General features: G+C 36.5%; 1 protein-coding gene across 18 annotated transcripts in view; it reads left to right on the top strand.

Annotated features, from left to right (window-relative positions):
* Positions 1 to 16,740, top strand: part of DTNA (dystrobrevin alpha) — a 267,832-nt gene that overhangs the window by 223,784 nt on the left and 27,308 nt on the right. For 8 of the 18 annotated variants that reach the window (XM_060775262.2, XM_060775250.2, XM_060775249.2 and 5 more), the window contains 3 exons: positions 2,962 to 3,039; positions 4,503 to 4,595; positions 13,481 to 13,568. In XM_060775262.2, the coding sequence (XP_060631245.1) occupies positions 2,962 to 3,039; positions 4,503 to 4,595; positions 13,481 to 13,568 (259 nt within the window). The remainder of the gene's footprint in view (positions 1 to 2,961; positions 3,040 to 4,502; positions 4,596 to 13,480; positions 13,569 to 16,740) is intronic. The other 10 variants (XM_060775257.2, XM_060775260.2, XM_060775258.2 and 7 more) reach the window with 2 other exon arrangements.

The following is a 16,740-nucleotide window of genomic DNA, read 5'->3' as shown; positions in this document are numbered from 1 at the left end:
GTGTGGGATTGACATCATGTGGATGTTTATGAAATGGATAGTTGTGGCATTAGTGCAAAGATTCATGAAATGTAAACAGTGGTTTCTGAATTCCAGCTTTTAAATAATGGATGCCATGCTCAGATGCCCTGTATTAAACTGTTTGATTGTTATTCTGGAATGAAACTTAAAAGCTTTGAACTGTGCTCCCTGAATTGAAGCAACTGAAAAATGATCAAACAAAACATTTGAAAGAAAGTAAGGGTGATCAGACTAAATGATCCAAGTAACTGTTGGTCTTAGATCCAGCTGTTTAGTCATCTAGCCATCTATTTGTCACTGCCAGAATTCAGTGTGCACATACAAAAGGACTTCATACACACAGCAAGGATTGTTTGTGGTCTCCAGCCTTTTCTGATATCTGAGACAGCCTCTCCTTTCTTTTGTATTCTTATAACCATTGATGGTATTCCAGAGTTTTCTAAAGATGCCATTTAGGGAAAGTGGGAGGAACTTTTCCTGATGAAGAGACATCCTAGGTCTGTTTCTGTTAGTACATTATGGACAGGATCCAAAGAACTTTGAAGTCAGTTCTATTAGTCCATTTTTTTCTAAAAGAAGACTCCCTTTGTTGACTAATGATTAAGTGTTTTGAAAGCACAGGCAACATTTAAAAGTAATATAGCCTCCACATTCACTGAGGTTAAGAGCACAGGGCACTCACAAAGTTTTTATTTAAAGCACATATGTCTCTGTGGTCAACTTCTACCAAAGGTTGACTAGAGAATTGCCCTGGATGACCCTAGAGACTCCTAGAGATAACATTTTATTCAGATCCATAAACAAATCAAGTCTGCAAAAGTCTAACCTGTAAATGTGGAAGGCTAACTGTAAGTGGTATTTTGTGGTGGGTTTGGGGACCTTCTGTTGAACCTATCACATAAAAAAAACCAAAACATAGCTCTGTAACCAAAGATTAATCTAATCCTAATTTTCCCCAGAGGTTTAAAACAATCCTCTGATAAGAATTCAGTATCGCTCCCTAGCTATAGTATTTAGTGACAGACTATCTGAATATGGAAGTTGTGTTCTGCCATCATTTCTAAGGGCACCTGATGAACCTGGTGTCATCCCATTTAAATTGAAACCTAAATGCATTCTGTAAGTTTAAGCCCCTCTTAAATGGGTATATAAGTACATAGAAAAGTAATACTTGTATAGTATATATTTGCAAATTCATTATACATCACAATTAGCCTTTATCCCAACTATTAAAAAAGTAAATGATTTAGTGGCCTCTTCAGGACCTTGGAGAGAGGACCTTTATAACAGTATGGTGTTCCTATAAAGAGCTCTATACCTCTATATTAAAACCATATTCCTCTTTAATTGTTTACTGTTGCCACCTATCTGAATTATATCTGCATATATTGAAGTTCCTTCCTGTGAAAGGAATGAAACTGGAGGAAAATAATTTATATCATGTTAGCCCCCCCCCCCCAAAAAAAAGTTAACAAAGCAAATGTTAACAAAGCAAAAGACAATCTGTGAAGTGTAAAAGAGGTGATTTTTCCCTAATCTACTCTTTCATAAGAGCTGGATGCTGCAATGATTTTTATTTTCTGTATCACTTGCATGCTGCCTATTTCTTTCCATTCCTTGGTAGAGAATAGATTCCAGCAATGTATGTTGTATTGTTGTATGATGCTGCATTATCGAACTGTCACATTCTGTCTGGAATGGAATTCAACACCTTCTCTGGTGCTGCTGAGTTCTACCACACATTGTAGCTAAAGAAGAAGACCCCTAATAGAATGGGAAATAATTTGTATTAGTTCTGTCGCATTCTAGATGACTTCTTGCTACTTCATTGTACAATATACTATGTTGAATGTTGATGCAAAAAAACAAAAACCCTGTAGATTAAAATTATGCACAAGTAGTAAAACAAAGCATTTGGATCAAATGTGATAGAGCCTGGAATTAATTTCATATTTTAGAAGAGAAGTCTACAGTGAGGCTGATAAAAGAATACTATTAAACCTTTTAGATAATAGTACTAATAATAATAATATAATAATAATAATAAACTTTATTTCTACCCCACCACCATCTCCCCTATGGGGACTCGGAACGGCTTACATGAGACCAAGCCCGGACAACATAATACAGCAATAAAATCAAAACATATACAACATACAACAACATTATCAAAGTGACATTAAAAAAGAAAAAAATCATAAAATAAACATTCCAATAAACACTACGCAATCCTAGATATCTATTCAACTTAATGGTAAACCCACAAAGGGGGGATCTTTCTGCAACTGTGCAATGTACTGTGTTTTAACAGAACCGATTCTTCTGTTCCCATCACTTCTCAACTACTACAACATTAAACATTCTAAAGAGTTGGCAGCTTTACGACTCACTCCACAGAATGTCTAGATTGCTGCTTAGGAACTCCCTGGAAAATTAAAAAGACTTTTAGCAATTGTTTTGATATCAACTGTAAGGTGTTTTTTTAAATATATATAGAGAGAAATAAAAGTACAGATATTGTATATTCATTTTAGACTTTGTGAGATATCTCAGATTGGAAATTATTTTAAGTTTAGAATGGTTTGTTCTTTAAGGATTCAGTTCCATATATTCAACCGGGGTACTTGGGTTTGAGTTCTACTAAACAAAAGCCCCTTCTACACTGCTATGTAATCCAGATTATCAAAGCAAATAATCCACATTATCATCTTTGAACTGGATTATATGAGTCTACACTGCCAGATAATTCAATTCAAAGCAGATAATGTGGATTACATATGGCAATGTAGAAGGGGTCTTAGTGAGGCATACTTCTGATCAGTATTGCATACAACTATCCTGTAATTTACTTACATATGTTTTAGAGTTAGTAAATGTATTTCAGTAGGTTTTGGCTATTGCTGTTTATTGTCTTCTTAGTTGTCCTATCTCATTAAATAGCTCTCCTTACAAGAGTAATGAAGTAGAACAGAACAAATTGCTGGCTAGGGCTGCTCCAGCTTTTTTGAAAGGCAAAGGGTAAGTTTGAAAGGTGCATCAGCAGCTTGCACTAACACAACTAAAGCAGTTGCCTTCTCCTTTCAATATGCTGTAGATTCTATAAAATGATATCAAACAAAGAAGTTTCATTTCCCTGTCATTTACCAGTTGGATTAAATGCACATACATTTTAATTCACTTGGTATGAGATCTTAAAATATAGAAACTTCTACATTTGAATTTAGTATTGTGTTAGTATAATCAAAGTTTCGCATTTCAGTTCCAAAAGTCAAGATATACATATACGTAGATGAAAAGAATAGTACACAGTTCCTAGAACTACATCTGCTTTGAAATCAGATCACATTTTTATTGTCCCTTCATATCAAAATCCATCTCCTAGCCATGAAAATCTAATACAGTCATCCCACCTCATTTGCAGGTTTATTTTGGAGGATTTGATTATTTGTGGATTTGATTAATATAATCTCTCTAGAAATCTCTATAGATTCTTCAGCACAATTCCATGATCAATTTTTAGCAGAACTTCCATCAGACATTGACCATTTAATCACATTGGAGGAACTAGAAATTCTTAGAGAAGTGTTAAAAATAGTGATTATTTATTTACATTTTCCTCGCTTTTATGTGGGTTTTATGCCCCTAAACCACACTGATTGTGAAAGACCTATTGTATATCAACAGGCGCATTCTAACTCATATTTGTCCATGAATCCTTAGGTTACAATGTACAAAAGTCCTATTTTATAAAGAGTAGCATTTTGGCACAAAGCATTCTGCCTACAGTTTGAAATTTAGTATGGCCCTGTATCCATGGGAGATATGTTCCAAGACTTCCAGTGGATACCTGAAACTCTGGATAATAGTGAACCCTAAATTTTGACTCTGCTTGGGTCAGAATTTTACCATAGAATCAAACCGGAGGACCTAGAGAGGCCCATAAACACTTATTGTGGGAAATCTTTTGGAGCATGGATATATGAAACCATGGATATAAAATCTGTGGATATGGAGGTCATATTGTTTCCATTCTTAGGAACTGTGTAATATGATTTCTTGCATATATAGAATGTTTCTAAGAAGTTCAATCAAGGTCAATTGAATTTTCCTCTCAATACATTTGATTAGGATTTTGGTTAAAATTAGCCGCTTCTCAGAGCAGTTGTCTTTTACACTATGCTTCATTGTAGCACTAATCCAAGGCCAGTTCCTGCATGGTCCTTGAGCATTTCTGCTTCTTTGTAGGCACTTTGCATACTTCAATAGGCTGATGTTCCTGTCTTACAGACTTTTTTCTTAATAACTCTGACTTCTGCTTTGATTGGTTGGAATTGATAACAATTTCAGCACTTGTATTTTGAAGAACATTTGACTGTTCGTTTTACAAATTCCCATTTCACACTCTTACTTGCTCCTGCTTTCTCTGTTTATTTCTCTTTGTCTGTCCGGATTATACCCCTTTTCCCCCAACCCTATTTCAGGTTACAGTATAGCCTCGATGTTGCAGACAGGCTGGCTGATGAACATGTTCTCATTGGGTTGTATGTCAACATGCTCCAGAACAACCCCTCACGGTTAGTGCAGGCTGGGCACTTTGGTGGGGGACTTTAGAGAAAGGACATTCATTCACCTGGTGAATCCAAGTCACAGAAGAATTCAGTTTGTAAAGAATGGAGCAGAAGCTAATTTGACCAGACTTGTCATTCCATATGATTTCAACACTAGTGTTAAAGATTGCTGACAACGCTGCCTTGGTTTGAATCGTTATCATACACGTTGATTTGTATGTGCCTTTAAGAGGCAGTTGTTAAAGAACTTAACATATATACACACACTGATCAGTACTTCTTGGCCATAACCAGGAGAATCCACTGTCAAATTTTGGGGAGAAGTGAACCACAAGTTGTCTTTATTCTCACCGACATATACAAGTCATTGACCAACCGGGAAACAAGTCACATCAGCATAGGTTCCATCATAAATCCAAAATTACCTTTCTTGTGAAATCAGTGTAAACATTCTCACATCCTAGTATTATAAGCCAATGATTTCACAGTGTATCTATTTAGTGAAAAGGCACAAATGACTTCTTTGCATTCTGAGTGCTAATAATCTACATCAGTGTTTCTCAATCTGTGGGTCCCCAGGTGTTTTGGCCTACAACTCCCAGAAATCCCAGCCAGTTTACCAGCTACTAGGTTTTCTGGGAGTTGAAGGCCAAAACATCTGGGGACCCACAGGTTGAGAACTACTGATCTATATGATGCCCTACACCAGTGGTTCTCAATATGTGGGTCCCCAGATGTTTTGGCCTTCAACTCCCAGAAATCCTAACAGTTGGTAAATTGGCTGGGATTTCTGGGAGTTGTAGGCCAAAACACCTAGGGACCCAAAGGTTGAGAACCACTGATCTACACTCTTCTTTATCAGGAATGATTGTTCAGGAAACCATTGAAAGACTTATTAAATAAGCATCATTTATTACAAAGACAGTGTACAGGTATAATGAAGTCATTTTTAGACTGTATTGTTGGCAATTGTTGTTACTAATAATTGTTTAAATTGTGCTTTTAATGTGGCAATTGCTTTCTAACTCTTATATTGTTGATCATCAAAATAACCTTCTGAAAGAAAGATACTTACATGTTCAAAACAACTAAACAAAGATAAGAGGCCAGGTCTCACTTAGTGGATGCTGATATTCTGTTTGAAGGACAGGTATAGAACAAAATACACAGGTAGCCATTGAAATTATTTTGAAAATGTCAAAAACTAATGATAAGGAGAGGGGTCTTTTATTTCTCTGTTCTACTGCTTCTGCACCACCAGACTTAAGGTGGTATTCAGAAACAACCCAAGGTTGGTTGAAAGCATGATGTGGTCTACCCTACAATAAATAATAATAATGGGGACTCGGGGCGCTTTCCAACATACAGCAGCAAACATTCAATGCTGTAAAATCCAACCAAAAATCAAATAAACCATAAATCAAATAATAACATATTAGACATCAACAATGCCCAGAAGATTGCCATGTTGTGGTTTGAAACCATTGTTCTATGTTTTAGTCCTGAAGAAGCAGAAAGCAAATTTGCTCCATCCTTCATATGACATATCCTTTCAAGTATATAAACATGACTATCATGTCCCCTCTTGAACTTCTCCAGGCTAAACATACCCGGCTCCCTAAGCCACTCCTCTTTTACCATTTTTACCTTTGGTAGACATGTTCCAGCTTGTCAGTATCCTCTTGAATGGTGCTGTTCAGAATTGGACAAAGTATCCCAGATAATGTCTCACCAAAGGAGAATGGGATAGTATTATTACTTCCCTTGTCCTATTGACAGTTACTCCTGTGTTTCACAAACATGTCTAGGAAGCTTTCAGTTTTTATTGTACATAGTAACTTTTTATTTTGTAGGTTTTTCAGTGGTGGGCAATAGGCTGTTTTCTAGCTTCAACAGCCATTTTTATCCATCCTAGGAACATCCTATTCTATATGCAATCAGTGTTTCCTTGAGGTGTGGTTTTTTTCCCCTACAAGTTCTTTGTAATATCAAATCTAGTTAGCTCTAGAAATATGAAATTTCAAGACATTTTGAAACCATTGGAGGAAGGTTTTTTCATTTTTGTTATTTTCAGTGCTATTTCCAGGGAAGAAAAAAATCAGAAAAATTGGAAATAAATGTGTTTATTTATTGTATCAGGAGCAAACCAAGGGACTGTTGTAATGTATTTAAAAAACAAAAAAAAACAATCCCACAAAATTTGAAATCTTGGCATTATATTAAATGTCCTTTGACCAGTAGCTGGCCACTTGGAGCGCCTCTGGTGTTGCTATAAGCATGCCCTCCATTGTACATGTGGCAGGGCTCAGGCTACATTGCAATAGGTGGTCTGTGGTTTGCTCTTCTCCACACTTGCATGTTGTGGACTCCACTTTGTGGCCCCATTTCTTAAGGCTGGCAAAAATATATTAGTACTCTTTACAGATTGACTCCATTTATAAATTAGTATGGTATACAATTAATACATTTGGTATATAATTAGTATGTTTGGTTTATTAAAAGTGCAGTATATTCAGAAAGTAAATTATAACATGTATTGCATGTAAGTGCTAAACTATAAGGAGCAACTGAACTTTTAAGGAACCTTTTGGTTTTGTCAAATTTATAAGGAACAGACATAAACTAATAACAAATTAAAGGAGGAGAGGAAAACATTAACAATAATAAAACAAAACTATTTTGTTTACTGTAGTTCTCCACAGTGTCAATCAGACATTATCATTACCATCATTTTATTTCTTACCCGCCTCTTCTTGCGTCTCATGGGGGATCACAACATAGCGCGGCATCATAAACATTATATAAAATACACATATTAAAATATTTTTCTATGAAATACATATACTAAAATACAAAGAACAAAGATTAAAATATAGTAAATGCAAGAAGCACATTTAAAATTCATAGTTAAAACTAAACTGACTGGATAGGCCTGCCAAAAGAGATAGGTTTTCAGATGTGTTTTAATTCCAATAGCTATTTAGTTGTTGGATCTCTTCCAGCAGGTTGTTATTCCACAGTCTTGGGTTAGATTTCTAGTACCCAGAAAATAGATGTTTTAAAAAGATAGCCAGGATAAAGGGATTTGCAGTGATCTGATATTGTATATTATTTTATATAAAAGTTTTTAGAAATTATTTTAGAGGAATATATGAGCACCTTGATAGTGCCTTATAATTTAGACATAATTGTAAAAAAAAGTTGTATAATTGTTTCCCCGCATTTTAAATACACTAGGAAAAATGTGGGGGGAGTGTTCTTCCTGAGTATTTTTATTTTTCTTAAACCTTCACATCTCAAGACATTTCCATTTCTCTTGGTAGTTTCCACTAAACCCACATGTCTGGCAGAAAGAAAAAATGGTGTGCCTTAACAAATCTTTAATTTAATGCTTCTGAAGGATGAGAAAATGAACAAAACCCTGCATTATAGTTCAAATAATTGAAGCAATGAGCAGATTCGAACCTCTAATTACCGACATTTCAAGATTACCCTCTTAACATCCTTGATTAAAATGAGTGTCAGACATTTTCCCAGGCTACCTTTTGGACTTCAGCAAATAACATTAGCTAGCAGTTAGCTTTGTATTGCATAATGCCTTAAGCAGGTGAACAACAAATGGCAAAGTTTTGAATATGGAGAGCTCAGTCAAAATAAAATAATTGTTTTTCCCTATGCATTTTGCAGCTTTTACAGAGTTACATCACTTCCAAAAATGACCCTAGATCCCGAGTCCTTAGATTCTGAGTCCTTAGATGTTTTCAGTGATTATGCAATTAATTATCAGCTGCATTCTGGCCAAAGAGCTCTTGTACATTTAAATCCAAATAGAGATAATACTGTGCTATGACATTATGTTCAGAGCTGGAAAGCAAATCCAGTGATCATTGGGTTGATCGATATTAAGACAAGTATAAATTTGCAAAATAGGGAAATCAAAGCAACATTTTAGAGTTAGTTGTCATTATCACATCAGCACAAGATAGCAGCATGCAACCTGGGGGCATTTTGGAAAATCCTTCCTTGCATGCTTTCAAGCAGGCTGAATGGCACTGTCAGTTTCATCCAAAGTAGGCATTATTATTTTGTTGATTTATATCCTACATTCCTCCTAATAATGAGACTCAAGACCACTAACAATATATTTTAAATCATGCAACTTAAAAATACAAAAACATTGCAGTATAAATATAATATCTAAAAATAATGAAATATTAAAAATATTAAAAGGCATCAAGATATGTAAACACCTTTAAAACAGCATTAAACGGACAAAACTAGTCAGTTTGATTTCCTGACCAAGGATGAGAAGGAGTTCCAAAATTTGGCAACAGCCACCAAATAACCATAAGAAAATGGTGGGACAGAGAGGTGGGTCTCTAGATGATGTTAGAGCTTCAATAGTCTCATAACAGGAGATATAGGCTTTCAAATAACCTGGACCATACAGGGTTTTATAGATTGAAACCATCACCTTGAATTGGAAACAGACCACTACTATGGTAGTACATATACAGTAATGCTTGAAATCATTAGTACCATCCAATATTGGTATCTTCTGTAAAAAAATAAAACTCCTTGGAACCCTAAAGGATGAGCAAAACACAGCTAACTAGATGTTGTACAGCAATTGATATTTATCAAGTATTGCGAGAGTTAAAGAATGTTGGGAGTTTCATCCCAGTAATATCTAGATCAGTGGTTCTCAACTGGTGGGTCCCTAGATGTTTTGGCCTTCAACTTCCAGAAATCCTAACAGCTGGTAAACTGGCTGGGATTTCTGGGAGTCATAGGCCCAAACACCAAGGGACCCACAGGTTGAGAACCACTGATCTGGAGGATCACACTTTGTGCATATCTTAGAGAAATGCAATCAAATGTTGGCCAAACAATATAGTAGCATTGCATTTTTAGAAATTAACAGAATGGTACTATAAGATTTTGAACATTGTGTACTTGATAGCCTCATCTGAATGGTCTGAAAACAAAAAAATGGGTGAACTAGAATTTGCAGCTGAAGAGGAAATTAAAATCTGTCCTGGGTTGCCTTTTTGCTTTTTGATGATGTGCAGAAATCAACAGCTGAAGCTTTTCATAGAATGCTGATAATATCACTTGCTAGGCTTAATGTATCAAGCTGCTATTAAAAGACACAGCTACAATGGACAGTTCAGAAATAAAATAACAAACTAGAATAATTTCCATGGAGAGCAACACTGTGATGATGCTACACTGGGGGCTCAAATGAATTAAAATAATCAAGACAACTGAATGACCCAGATTGAAGCATAGTGTCCTAGTATATTTCATATATTTTCTCCTGCAAATTTCAGTTAAGAAATGTGATTTTATTTACTTGTGTTTATTTTTGGCCCCTGGGGATGGGGAGTAATTTCCTTTTAAATCAGTATGGCTTTTTTTATTGGCATATGGGTTTATGTTTCCTTTCCTGGTTGATTGCGATATGAGTAATTTGCATGAACCATCTGAGTTGACTTAGGAGAAATTAATGATGTGATCAGCTGAGAAATAGCTTGCTATCCCTATCTTTTCCTCTGTGTTATAATGCACTTTTAATAGAAAAAGTGTCTGTACAGTTTCCAGCCACACCAGTTCATTCACATGGTCAGCTGATATGGTAGCAAGCAAGCAGTGGAGGTGTGACCTTTGGTGTTACTAGACTGAGATGATGTACAGTGTTGTTCTGATTTTCCATTCAAAGTTGTAGCTTTTTAACTGGAAGGATTATGCAAGATGTCCTTGAATTTTCATGACATATTCACCTTGCAAGAGGCATCCACAGGTAGCAAAAACCAGGCTTAGAACCATTCCTTGACTTTGTTTTTGGCTGCAGTTTTTGCAATAGGAAACAGATGTTCCTCTTCACATCTCTATTGCCTATTACATACCTGTCCCTCCCTGAGGATGAGGTCTTATATGCTGGGTGTTCTGGAAAGATAACTTTTCTAAGCCACACTTTATCCCCCAGTTAGCGTGAGAAACCGTGTAGCGGAGAGCCCTCCTTACAGCATCAGACATCAGTATGAAATAGGGAGTAATCCTGATGTAGCCTTTACTCCAATAGAATCTAAGACTATTCTTAACTTTCTCCCATATAAGTGAATAGCTGCATATATTGAAATAGTAGAGAAAGTAAAATACTAAACTTGGGAATATTGTTTCTTTATATAGATACATAATCACAAATATTGCATTAGTCTTATGCTCTGCAAAACATAGTTCAAGGAGTAACTTCCTTGCTTATAACAGCTTACAGGCTGTTTATAAATCTTTATAAAAAGTCAAGGTTTCCCCTGACATTAAGTCTGGTCATGTCTGACTCTGGAGGGTGGTGCTCCTCTCCATTTCTAAGCTGAAGAGCTGGCATTCTCTGTAGACATCTCCGAGGTCATGTGGCCAGCCGAACTGCATGGAGTGCCATTACCTTCCCACAGAAGTGGTAGCTATCGATCTACTCACATTTGCATGTTTTCAAACCGCTAGGTTGGCAGAAGCTGGGGCTAACAGCAGGGCCTCACCCCGCTCCCCATATTCGAACCATCAACCTTTCAGTCAGCAAGTTCAGCAACTCAGCGCTTTAACCTGCTGCACCACCAGGGGTCCATAAAGCTTTAGTACCATCCTCTTATATCTACTCAGCTATCAGAAATAAGAGCACAAGAAATACACAGGCGAACTGGAGAGTGACTGCAGGTGGCATTAACATCCCTGACATAATGGATGACTATGTATCTGTGTACAAAAAGTACTATCCAGCACCTTTGCATTCTTCTGAAGTATAAGGGACCTATCTCACTCTGCCTCACTATAAATATATTTGCCAGTACAGAACATAAAACAAATTAGTTTTGATTGAGAGTTTTATCCTGAATGATTTTTTTGTTTGTACTTTTCCTTAACTCTGTCAGGTATTTTTGTTCAGGTAGATGGATAGTCTCGCTGAACAAAGCAAATGATGGCCAGTATCAAAACAGTCAAAATATGTTTTCCCTGCCGCACAGAATTTCCAATCTTGTTTTACCTCCTATATAGGAAAATGCCCGTCTTGTGATGCAGGAGGAAAAAAATGACCTCAGCGGAATTTTGCCCCATTTAAGGTTCAGAAAGAAATTTCAGATATGCTGAAGCATTCAAAACACATTGAAACGGCTTTAGGCAGTGGTACATAGAAATTGGCCTGTTAGTGGTTGATTCATATTTATTCTTATTTGTTAAATTAATAGTTTCATTAAGTAATCCTATACTCTGAAAAAGGTCCCACTGTATTTCTTGATGATTATTCCCAAATATGTGTGCATAAAATTGTAATTTATGATTGCTATACTATCATATGTACTTATCTGGTAGTAACCCACACTGAATCAGTGAGACTTACTTATGAATAGACATGCATAGGTTGATGTTACCAATTGAGTAATTGGTTAAAAAATCATTTAGTGTGGTATTCAATACACACAAAGAAATAAATAGTTGTACTGTCAATTAATCCATTTTAGTTTATTATTCCTTGGTTTGCCTAGGAATAATTTAGGCTTCATCCTGTAAATATTTGCCTAAGAGTAGCAAGTTATCCTTCTTAGTAGACATGCATCAAACAAAAATTTAATTATAGTCACTTATCTGATAGTAATCCATACTGAATATCTGTGAGACTTACTTGTGAATAGACTTATGAAAGCAGTGCAAGATATCTTGAAACTAATGAGGTTTCCACTCATGTTTTGAATCAGGAGCTTGTTTTCATTTTATCATTTTGCGCTTTTTGTTATAATAACCTATTAGAAAAAATAGTGGAACAACAACCTTGAATAACCCCACACATTAAATATAGAAAAAAATATTGAGAAGCTTTTGGATTTACAGAAAACAGAGATGATGTCATCTTCAAATTAAACTCTCTAAAGAAAAATTAACTTGTTTCAGTAAACTCCAAAAAGAAAAACAACAACATAGGATCTAGAGGCACATTCCTGTCTTCAAAATCAGAGGTGCCATTTAGCTGTCATTGTTTATAGCAGAGTTTTGAAAGGTAACTGTATTAGAGTACAACTGCTAAACTCTCGCAACTAGTAACTTTTGCAAACTGCTTTATAGCCATTGGGTAAACTTAAAATCCACAACATTGTTCAAACCCCTTTGAAGTTGTCTCTATCAGTGGTAAGTTCAGAGATTGTGATAGATGTTTCTGTAATTCTCTAGAGTTTCTTTAACGTGTCCAAATGATTTTTCTGTTATGCCAAGCTATTTGCTGGCACTTCCGGGCACCAGCTGCAACACTTCACCCTCTTGTGTTTTTTTTAAAATTCCAATTCACCTCAGTACAATAAGTTCCCTGCTTTTTTGCTCCTTTTATTACCAGTGTATCAGTAAAACAGTAGTTTCGTGCAAAATTTAAAAAATAATTAAAACATTTTAGAGAGGAGAATTTTTTCCCTTCAAGTCATAGAATCACCCCCAGGAGACTGTCCCAGTTTTTAAACAGTCATATGCCTTTTTGCAGAAGCCAGAACTCAGAAATAGCTGCTAGATAGAATTCAAATGAATGTAGAGGTGATAACAACCATCTAAATCCAGAACCAATTTCCCAAGAATTCACACTTCTTTGGACTAATCTAAAAGAACTAATCTAAAAGGACTTTATTCTGTATTATTTCTCACCAAGCAGTTTCATTGGATGATCCTGAGTTCAAGAATTTACAAGAGAGGACAATTTCTCTCTGTCCATTTTCTCCACCCCATTCATAATTGTAACAATCTTTTTCATGCTCTTACCCCACCTCCTCATCGTTTTCTATATAGGTTAAGGAACATGGTCTTCTTAACCTATATATTAATGGTTCTTCCATTTTTCCTTGCCCCTCCCACAACAGTTTGCTTGACAGTCCAAACCGTCTAGATGAAGAGCACAGACTGATCGCCAGGTATGCAGCGAGACTCGCAGCAGAGACTACTTCATCAGTAAGTGGCTTAAATTAAGGGGGGGATGTTTGTGCCTTGCTTTTCTTTGCCTTTTTTTAACTAGCTAAAATGAAAAGATGTTCCATTTTCAAGAAAACTAATTGTGTTAATTGCAGTCTGCCATATATTATACTAAAGGAATATGTGCATGTACCATCCAGTCACCTGTTGACTTAGGGCTACCCCATGAATTTCATAGGGTGTTCATAAGCAAGGAATGCTCATAGGTTGGTTTCCAAGTTCCAACCTCCGAAATATAGTCTAAATACCTGATATTAATTGGTGGTCTCCAATCCAACAGCTGACTTTGCTTAGCATCCAGGATCAAACAGGATCCAATATCTTTAGTGTCCTAAAGGTAGACTTGAACTATGCTATCTCAAGGTCTTATGAACTTTTAACTCAATGCTTAAAGATAGACTGACCACAATCCTTAAGTAACTGCATTGGGGTTTTGATATTTGTTTTGTTTGTTTGTTTGTTTGTTTGTTTGTTTGGCATTGCAACCAAGATGGTCAATAATAGTGGGTACTGTCTGCATTGCCGATAGCTTTCACACGTAAGAAGCTGTAATCAAGTGAGTGGTAAACTGGGTTCTTAATACTGGGGAGTGGTCTGCAAACGCAATGGGGAATTTCCATACTATATAAGAAGCAATGCACAAGTTGCATAGCACTTACTGTTTTGTGTTCTAATTTCAAAGAATACTACACAAATATCCGAGCATAGCAAATGTTTACATTAAGTCTTAATTATTTGCACAAAACATTTTTTCTTTTAGTTTTGGAGGTCATCTTAGCAGCAGGGAAGTAGTGCTTCTTTGATTACACTGGGTGATTAAGCATATGCTCAACTCTTCAACTAAACCCAAAACTGGTATTCTCCATCAGCCTAACAGCTATATAACTACCATAGTTACTTAGCTATGTTGTATATCTTGACCTGACTACCCCATCCTGACTTTCAGGACAGCTGACTAATGACCTCATCACTTCCTATGAGCTATTTCTGTTGTGACACAAAGATGAAAGACCCCCACCCCCACCCCACCCCACATCAGAGAGCTCTCATGGAAAAGAATGGGTGGGAATGCCATACTGTTTTTTCCCTAACAATGGAATCAATCCCATATCAATTGCAGGAGCTCTTGCTCAATAATGGGATTGGAAAACTTTTATGGTCCCTTTCTATTTCCTATGCTAAGAAGTGCATAATAATCATGGAAACAAACCAGTCATGAATGCGTAACGCTAGGTTGTGCATTCATAAATGCATTAATGAATTTCAGACCAAACGTTTGTTGGTTTGTATATTTTTCTTTTTATATATCATGTAATCTATCATACTTGAGTTTGTAATTAATCTTTCTTATTGGTCAGAGTTTCTACTTATTTGAATTTATTATTTCTCATGTAGTCCTCATTCAAGTTTTCTGATAAACTCGGAATTGACTCACAACTGATACTTGGTAAATGGACAGCAGTAGGAAAAGATGAAGATTTTATTACAGGTGGATAGGCTAAATCAAGGAAGCCATGTCCCCGAGTTTGCAAAACCTGAGCAGAACTGAACAACATGCCATTGGAGGTCCTTTATTCATAGGATTGCCATGTGTCAAAGCCAACTTGACAGCAAATAACAATTCTTAAAAGTGGCAATAAAATAAAAATGACAACTAAGCGCAAAAAAAGCAGAAATGTTAAAGTCAAAAAATAAAGTAAGAAGGAGTGTTCATAAAAGTGGCAAATTACAAAATCTGTCACTGAAAGTAGCAGCTGGAGGCTTTCAGGTATATTTGGTGGGGGTAGGTGGGTAAGAAAACAATGAATAATAGCTTATACACGCAAAAGTAATATCAATATTCCTGGTGCAATTGTGGGGGAACAACTCAAAAATGCTTACAGAAATTGACCGAGATGAAAACTGGCTTCCTGCAGTTCTTCTCAGGCAGCTGCTGGGATTATTTGTCCCAACTCTCTTTGCCAAGATACTAGTGTTATGTGACAGTGCCAGCTCTCCATGCATAACAAGAATCCCTGGGAAATCCAGCCGAGCTCCTTTCCAAGATGAAATCCTGAGACTTATAAAACACCATCTCAAAGTAGAGGCACTCCGTTCCTTGAAGTATGGAAAGAGAAGGATTGCCCATTTCTCTGACTGAAAAATGCTTTGAATTATAAGGAAAGATCTCTCTCCTAGCAAATCCATTCCCAAATCATTCAAGGAATGTGGAGGCTTTGGAAACTGAAAATTGATTGTACAAGCTGCTCTGCCAACATATGTGATTTCCAGCTGTTGAAAAACAAGTCCTGATGCTCTGAGACTAGATTGACTGCTTTGGCAGGGGCAAAGAGGAAAGATGTTGTACACTGAGAAGAAGTGTTTCTCTAGGCCTTGGCTTCACTCAGAAAAATAATTTTAAGAAACTGATATTTCTATAATCCGTGAGGAGATACAGGGCCCTTCCACACAGCCATATAATCCATCATATCAAGAAAGAAAATCCCACAATATCTGCTTTGAACTGGGGTAACTGAGGCCACACTGCCATATAGCCCAGTTCAAAGCAGAAAACGTGGAATTTTATTCAGCTGTGTGGAAGGGGCCTGAGAGAGTTCATTCATATCTAATATCAACAAACTTACAATGAATGAAGAAAGCTATTTCTACCCCCTTTACTATGTGCAGTATTGTTGAAAAATAAAATTATCATATCTCTCATGATGTAAAACCTATCTAATGGGTTCTATCACATGTATTTTTAGGGAATAGAGAAAGTATGGCTGTAGAAAGATGCTTTATGTCAGGAACAATGGACCACTGCCCCATGTGGTGCAAGGTATAACTACAACCTCACAGGACCCTTCCAGATAAACTGATAATCTGTGACGTGTCTTGAGTTTACATGAGGCTTCCAAATGACACCTCAGGAACCTGAATTAATCCTGAGTAAGCTAAGATTTCCAGTTTCTGGATTAATTAAATCCCTAGAAAAATCTGAATTTTAATGTAAGGTCTAGATCTTTCCAGGTGTGGACCCTGTGGGGATTGACTCCTGGGACCATTTCCACAATCCCGGGAGTCAATCCCCACAGTGATCCCAGTTCTTTGGCACCCCCACCCTACCCTCTCAGCCACCCATTTAGCCCCTAAACTTACCTGAGGGGTTTAG

Source organism: Anolis sagrei, chromosome 4 (genome assembly GCF_037176765.1).
Source record: "Anolis sagrei isolate rAnoSag1 chromosome 4, rAnoSag1.mat, whole genome shotgun sequence".
Classification (NCBI taxonomy): Eukaryota; Metazoa; Chordata; class Lepidosauria; order Squamata; family Dactyloidae; genus Anolis; species Anolis sagrei.
Note: the sequence above shows the minus strand (reverse complement) of the source record. Positions and strands in the feature narration are given on the sequence as shown.